The following is a 7,647-nucleotide window of genomic DNA, read 5'->3' as shown; positions in this document are numbered from 1 at the left end:
CAGAGGCCCGCGGTGCGCGCGCAGCGCGGTGCGTCGGTCGGGGGCGCGCTCTGGTAACCTGTACCCCACGTAGTCGCCGGTTACCGAACGGACTAAGTTCCAGGTACCTAGGCTGGGGCTGGTGTGGGGAGGTTGGACCCCGAGTCGCACAGGTGGTGCCGAGGGCCGTGCCCAGAGCTCGCCTCCCCTTCCTGTAGAGAAGGCCCGGGTCCAGAGATGCCCTGCTTTTCCCCGTCACGCCGGTCCCCTCAAGAACGGCATCCTCCAGGCCAGGCGTTACTCTTTCTCTTCGTCTATACCGCCCCTGGTCCCCGATTAACCTGACTTCTCCCACTTTCCCGTGTGATGAGGGGGGTCATACAATTTGGGAGAAGGGAGAGTGCCCCTCTTAAATGGCTCCTAAATTGGGGTAATCATTCTGTGGGTCGTAGCCGGCTTGTTTTTCTTGAGTGCTGTCCCTCGGAGAAATGACTTCCCCCCCGTGTAACTTGCCTCGTGCGCCCATGACGTTGACGTGACGCAGCTGGACGCTACCCCTTTCCGTTCCGTGACGTCAGCAGGGCACATGTTTCCGTGTTTGTCATCCCATCTTAATGGCAAGAAACTGGACAACGCTTTAGACGTCTTTGTATTCCCCAGGTGGCCGATCAAAGGACCTGATGTGACCTCAGTTTGAGGCAGCAGACACCTGTAAAAACTGTATTGCTGCATTTTCCTTCTGTAATATGTCAAAATCAGGAAATACAAATGGCCTAACTAGCATTCAGGGGAGGCTGGCCACCGTGAAGTTTTGCCTCCCTGTGATCTGTTACAGTGCTGAGATGTGTAAAAGCTGCTGGGTGGGGGTTGGGGGGGGGTAGAGGGAGGAGTGTGGGGGGGTGACCCCCGCAGCCATGCCCCTGGCTCAACAGGACCGCACCAAAAGACCATCATTCCGTGACCTCTGATTTTGGAGAAGTTTCCCCTCTCCTTTAGAGCAGTCACAGCACCCACGCTTGAAACAGATTTTAACACTGCATGAAACCTTGAACTGTCAGAAAATAGTATTTTGGCTGTTCTGGAAACAAAGACAAATTTATTCCTTCAGGTGTCATTCTAAGGTCATGACAGTTGCTGAAATGGAATGGGTTGTTGTCAACCTTAAGTATAGTTTGGTTTCTGGAGTAGCTTTATTCCCTTTAGCATTTTTAAATGTATTTTTATTGATAGTATTACAGATATCTCCCCCCCCGCCCCCATCCTCCCTCTCAGGTCTTCACTACTCTATTGCCCGTGTGCATGGGCTATGCATATAAGTTATGTGGTTTATCTCTTCTCCCTCTAGCATTTGATTGGTGCAGTCAGTCAGGCCAATTTCAGCAGTAGGCAAACAGTAGTTGTTTCTAGTTGTAAAGCAACCATGAGTCTAAATTCATGCCATTTTGTCCAAATTTTAAGAGATGTATACTTAAAAAAATTCACTTTGATGTTTTTGTCTTTGGTGATTGAAGTTATGTTTATTTGAGAGGAAAATGAGAACAGTGGACTTTGAGGGGGATCTGGATTTGAATTCTGATCCTTCTGCTTGCTAGGTTGGGGACTTTGAACAAGTTAGTCTTGTTGAGTATTAGTTTTCTTATCCACTAATGAAGTGGAAACTAATATTAAACAGAGGACAGGATTGTTCAGGGGAAGTAAATGAGATTACAGATGGAAGTGGGTAGGACAGTGCTTGGTACTGAGTAGATGTTCTATTTTCATAGAAATGAGAGATACAATTATAATAGATATGTCCCATATTAAAATTATGGAAAAACAAGAATAATTTTTTTTTAATGCTCACCCAAGGATATTTTTCCCCCATTGATTTTCAGAGAGAGTGGAAAGGAGGTGGGAGGGTTGGGGAGAGAGAAGCATCAGTGTAAGAGAGACACAGCGATTGGTTGCCTCCTGCATGCACTCACCAGGGGCTGGAGATGAACCTGCAACCCAGGTACATGCCCTCCACCAGGAATCGAACCCGAGACCCTTCCTGAGACCCTTCAGTTCTCAGGCCAACGCTCTAAACACTAAGAAACACAGACCAGGGAGAGGAAGAGTAATTTTGTAATGTAGGTGAGGTCCTTCAGTTTTTTTTCCTGGATAAGTATTTTTGTATTTGCATTTGATTTAGGTAATCATCCTTTCAAGAACTGTGACGTCAGTGATCAGAAAAAAAAAAAGTGGAAACATTGCAGAATGGAAAAAAATAGGTTTCAAAATGATACTATAGATTAGTATACTTTTCAAAGGCATTATAAAAGTTATCTGTGTCATCTTTAAAATGGGAATTCCTTACTACCCAGGGGTATGAAGATCAACTGCAATAATGTATATGGAAGCTCTTTTTTTTTTTTTAAATCTTCACACAAGGGTATTTTTCCATTGATTTTTAGAGAGAGTGGAAGAGAAAGGGAAAGACAGAGAGAAATGTCAAAACACATTGATTGGTTGCCTCCTGCATGCACCCTGACCAGGGCCCGGGCTGAGGAGGAGCCTGCAACCAAGGCACAAGCCCAAGATACTTCTGAGTGTCATCACCCAGAAGGGTCACATTATTATTTTTTGAAAGATTACTGTCGTTCTTACCTTTGTTACTGTCTGAAATTATTAAAACAGGTACTAGTTTTCAACATTTATTTTAGCAGGAACACGTAAGTCCTCATGTGGTATAATATATGAAAACTAGAAGCAAAACATCATTTACTTATAACTTGCAGGTAATTAATTGCTTTAGATGTGGGATTATCCTTTCAGATTGAGAAAGAAAATGATCATTTAAGTTGACTTATTCACCTCTGAAAGTAGAGGCTTTCATTTAGAAATCTATTAAAAGGAATTCATGTACTCCCTCCCCCAGCCCCATGGGTTTCCAAGTAGTTTAGATATGATTTATTGGTTTTACTTTTGTATTTTCAAGTTTAAGGACTTCTTAAGCACCTTACAGTAGTCAAAGACTTTTAGTTCCACGTTAGTTTGTGTTGCTGAATATCTGGACAGGTATATGTTTTCATGATTTAATTGTTAAGTAGATTTTTGCTGCATCTATTCCTTAGATATGCTATCCTCTACCAAGTGTTTGAGGGCATATTATCTTCTCTATATACCTGAATATTTCTCTAGCTTTTGTCTCCTTATTTATTTATTTAAAAATGATTATTGAGTGTTTAGTTTGTGATATCTCTCCAGTGGATATAATACACTGTGCAGTAACAGTTATGAAAATTATGTATAGAGAAGTATATCAGAAGAAAACAATTTCTAGTAAGTGACTTGCAAGCAGGTTATGCTTGTTCTAGGTTTTTATATAGTATTATCAGCCAAGTTCTTACTCACAAAGCGAGGATTCCTAACCTACTGGTGTGTGGGTTTTGTGTGTTAAGAGGGAGAGGATTGTCAGCAAAGGCTTCTTAAGGCCTCAACTAAAGTAGAACCGGCCAGTTGCAAGCTGAATGGGAGAGTTTTAAGTGGAGTGTAGCATTGTAGAAATCAACTTTGGAAAGGAGGAGGGAATTGGATTTCAAGGTTTGCCTCTGTTCCTGAAAAGCAGTGGTGTAGTCTCTGTCCTAAGTAGGTGAGTAGCAGGGAGATGGTTTCACTGGGAGAGGCTGCTTAAGACAGGAAAATGAGGTATTTATTCATGCAAGAGAAACTTGTGTGTGCTGTGCCGGTTTTCAGGGAGCTTGGTGTATGTAGCTCTTTTGGACACTCTGATCACGGTTCTTTCCTTCTGCTTTCAGTGGTGATTTGCAAGTCAAGTTAAAATGTCCCCAGAAGTGGCCTTGAACCGAATTTCTCCAATGCTCTCCCCATTTATATCTAGTGTGGTCCGCAATGGAAAAGTGGGACTGGATGCTACAAACTGTTTGAGGATAACTGACTTGAAATCTGGGTATGTAACTCAACCAATCCAACTTTTACCTTATGAAAAGCCTTTTTTGCCAGACTCATAAAAATTGGCCACAGACATTCATCAAGTCATAATTTTATCGCATATTGATTCAGTTGGTTTTGTCCAGTTCTTGACATTTTATGTTTTCAGTCATTTTATTTGTGTTGTGGGCCATTGCTTTATGATCATTGCTTTATGTCTTTTTGGGAGTATATATCTTTGCTAACAGACTACCATGTCGTGTTTCGCAAGTGTACTTTTCAGTCACTGACTCGTTTTCTAGTTATGTCTTCTGTAATTCAGTAGGAGTTGGGTTTTGAGATCCTGAATTTAACATCATTGAATAATCTCTCCTAATAAGAAAATTATAATAGCTAACCCAAATGAGTCATTTTCATAACGTGGTTGAAATGGTAAGGTCTCATGCCTACAAAATACTCAACTTTTTATTTTGAAATAAATTTAGATTTACAGAAAATTGACAAAAATTTTATAGAAAATTAACATGATGTGTCCTTAAGGTCTACTGTGGTACCTTTGACATGTAGTGTAATAAATATGGGTTGACTGAATGAATGGGTGAGATGTTTCCCCAGAGAAGTTGCTTGGTTTGGGGATCAGAGTGGTTTGAACTTGTGGCTTGGAGGCATGCTTACTGATCTGGTAGTTTATTGCTTAAATTCTGTTACACATGATCCTTTCAAATGACATTCTCTGACAAGTGGATTGACATTTTTGAAATTACAGCAAAGGGTATTATAGCATTGGGTTTAATCTTCTGGATGTCATATATATTGAAACCTAGAAGGGCCAACATTTTAATTTTAGGGAATTATTCCATGAGCCCACTGAATATTTATTGGCTATCTGCTGTGTTAATTTGATCATAAGCATATGCTATTTGTAAGATGCCACATTTTGTCATTTTTAGTGATTTACTATTCTTGAAGATGTCTGAGTATTCAGCATTCTGGAATGATGCCTGGCAAATATAACAGAGAGGAAAGCAGGGAGTGCTCACTGCAACCTGTGGCAGCTGAGCCTTAATATCTTTTTTCAGCATATCACAGTGACTCAACCTGGTTGGCACATGGCTGTGTTTGGGGCATCTGCTGTGACATCTCATCCACCCACAAGTACCTGTTGTATTTTTTGTCCATGTTCTGGATCTCATTAGTTAGTTAAAAATAGACACTCAGTGTACTTGATTACTTAATAGAAAAATTTTAAAAAAATGTGTGTTTGAAGACTGATCTCAATTTGACTGTATTACTCTTTCTAGCTGGCAGTTGAGCCTTTTAAAACATATATATTTTTATTGATTTCAAGCAGGAAGGAGAGGGACAGTGAAATAGAAACATCAATGATGAGAGGGAATCATTGATTGGCTGCCTCCTGCATGTCCACTCCTGGGGACTAAGCCCACAACCTAGGCATGTGCTCTGACTGGGAATCAAACCGTGACCTCCTAGTTTATAGGTTGACACTCAACCACTGAGCCACACCAGTCAGGCAAACTTTTCCTTATTAGTCTGGTGCTTGAAAAGGAGGCAATTTTAATTTTAAGATGGGCAACTTTTAAAAAATATATTTTTATTGATTTCGGAGAGGAATTGAGAGGGAGAGACAGAAACATCAATGATGACAAAGAATCATTGATCAGCTGCCTCTTGCACGGGCCTGCCACTGGGGATGGAGCCTGCAACCCGGGTATGTGCCCTGACCAAGAATCGAACCGTGACCTCCTGAGCCATGCTGGCTGGGCAAGATGGGCAACTTTTAACGATTTAGTTTCTTAATGTTCACTTGGCTTTTTCATTTCACTCTCTTTTCTTTACTTCTCTGGGATCTATTTTCTTTTCCCCTGTGCATATCTTTATATGCTATATATGCATTATGTAAAAATGTGTTTCTAAACAATGTACCATATACTCTTGTTTTGCACATTTAAAAGGTTCATACAAATGATATATGTATTCTTCTGCAACTTGCTTGTTTTGCTAAGTATCTTAAGTTCATGATATTTATCGTTATCGATACTTAAGTTCTTCTGTTTGCACTGTTATATCCAATTCCATTGTATGAAAATGCCTTCAATTTTTTATTCACTCTTCAACTGATACACTTTTATGTTCTAAATTTATTTTGACAAAGAATGTCATAATAAACATCCTCTTACCTTTGCACAAGAAGATATATATATGAATATTTTCTGGGGCAGAGTTTTCTGAACTGGGTGTGTTTACCCATTAGTGGTTCTAAAATCAAGTGAGTGAGTCATTCCAACATTAAAACATTAATAAAAAGAATGGAAACTATCAGAATATGTGACGCATATTAAGAATAAACTCTGCTTTGTGAATGTTTGTTTCAGTTAAATAAGTATGTGTGCATTGGGTCACAAGGTAAAATATGTTTGTGATGATCAAAAAAGTGTGAGAAGGTTTGGTTGGTGTGGCTCAGTGGTTGAGCGTCGACCCATGAACCAAGAGGTTGCCAGTTCCATTCCCAGTTAAGACACATGTCCAGGTTGTGGGCTTGATCCCTGGTGGGGAGTGTGCAGGAGGCAGCCAATTGAAGATGTCTCTCTCTCATCAATGTTTCTATCTCTCCCTCTCCCTTCTTCTCTCTCTCTCTCAAAACAAAAATTTTTTTGAAAGGTACCTCTCTAGGGTATATAGTTCTAGGAATAGAATTGCTGGCTCTTAGAGTATATGCATGTTCTATCTTATTAGATATTATCAGATTGTATCAATTTCTTTCCATCAGAAATAAGCGTTTCCTTTATTTTATAGCCTCAAAAATACTCTGTGTTGTCAGATTTAAATTTTTTACAAGTTGATGGGTATAAAATAATATATTATGATTTTAATTTGTGTTTCCAGGATTACTAGTGTAATGAAATGTCTTTTCATATCCTTATTGCCAATTCAGATTTCTTTTTTGGGGGACTATCCTTTGCTCATCTTTTTAGTGATTGTATTTTTGTATAGATTTTAAAACATTCCTTAAACATTTTGGATACTGATCTTTTGGCAGTTACATGCATTACAAATATCTGCATTCAATCTGTGGTTTATATTCCTAATTTGTGCTACTGATGTCCAGAAGTCTTTTTTTTTAAAATATATTTTATTGATTTTTTACAGAGAGGAAGGGAGAGAGATAGAGAGTTAGAAACATCGATGAGAGAGGGACATCGATCAGCTGCCTCCCGCACATCTCCCACCGGGGATGTGCCCGCAACCCAGGCACATGCCCCTGACCGGAATCGAACCTGGGACCTTTCAGTCCGCAGGCCGACGCCCTATCCACTGAGCCAAACCGGTTTCGGCGTCCAGAAGTCTTTTTAATTTTAATTAAGTCACATCCTATCTAATAAAAGAGAAACATGGTAATTAGCTTACGACCGCTACCCTTCCCATTGGCTAATCAGCGAGATATGCAAATTAACTGCCAGCCAAGATGGCAGCTGGCAGCCAGGCAGCTTGAAACTAACATGAGGCTTGCTTGCTTCAGTGACGGAGGACTCCAACATTCCCCGCCTGCCGCTCCAGGCCTCTGAGCTGCAATTCTAAGCAACTATGTAACAAATATAGAAGCTAAACAAAACCCCAGAAACCAGCTTTAGTCCACCAGGCTTCAGCCATCAGGATCGCAACATTGTAAACAAAGGCCAGAAACCTACTTTCAGCAGCAGAGGCCTAAGAGCTGGAGCCCAGCCTCAAAGCTAATGG

The 7,647-nt window shown here is 40.5% G+C and overlaps 1 protein-coding gene across 1 annotated transcript in view; it reads left to right on the top strand.

The window, feature by feature from the left end:
- The first annotated feature begins 6 nt into the window (after positions 1–6).
- BRE (brain and reproductive organ-expressed (TNFRSF1A modulator)) overlaps positions 7–7,647 on the top strand; it is a 352,293-nt gene continuing 344,652 nt past the window's right edge. Inside the window, exons 1-2 of the mRNA XM_006767439.2 lie at positions 7–103; positions 3,759–3,910. Of these exons, the coding sequence (XP_006767502.1) occupies positions 3,783–3,910 (128 nt within the window). The 5' untranslated portion in view covers positions 7–103; positions 3,759–3,782. The remainder of the gene's footprint in view (positions 104–3,758; positions 3,911–7,647) is intronic.

The sequence above is a fragment of the Myotis davidii genome, unplaced genomic scaffold (genome assembly GCF_000327345.1).
Source record: "Myotis davidii unplaced genomic scaffold, ASM32734v1 scaffold238, whole genome shotgun sequence".
Classification (NCBI taxonomy): Eukaryota; Metazoa; Chordata; class Mammalia; order Chiroptera; family Vespertilionidae; genus Myotis; species Myotis davidii.
Note: the sequence above shows the minus strand (reverse complement) of the source record. Positions and strands in the feature narration are given on the sequence as shown.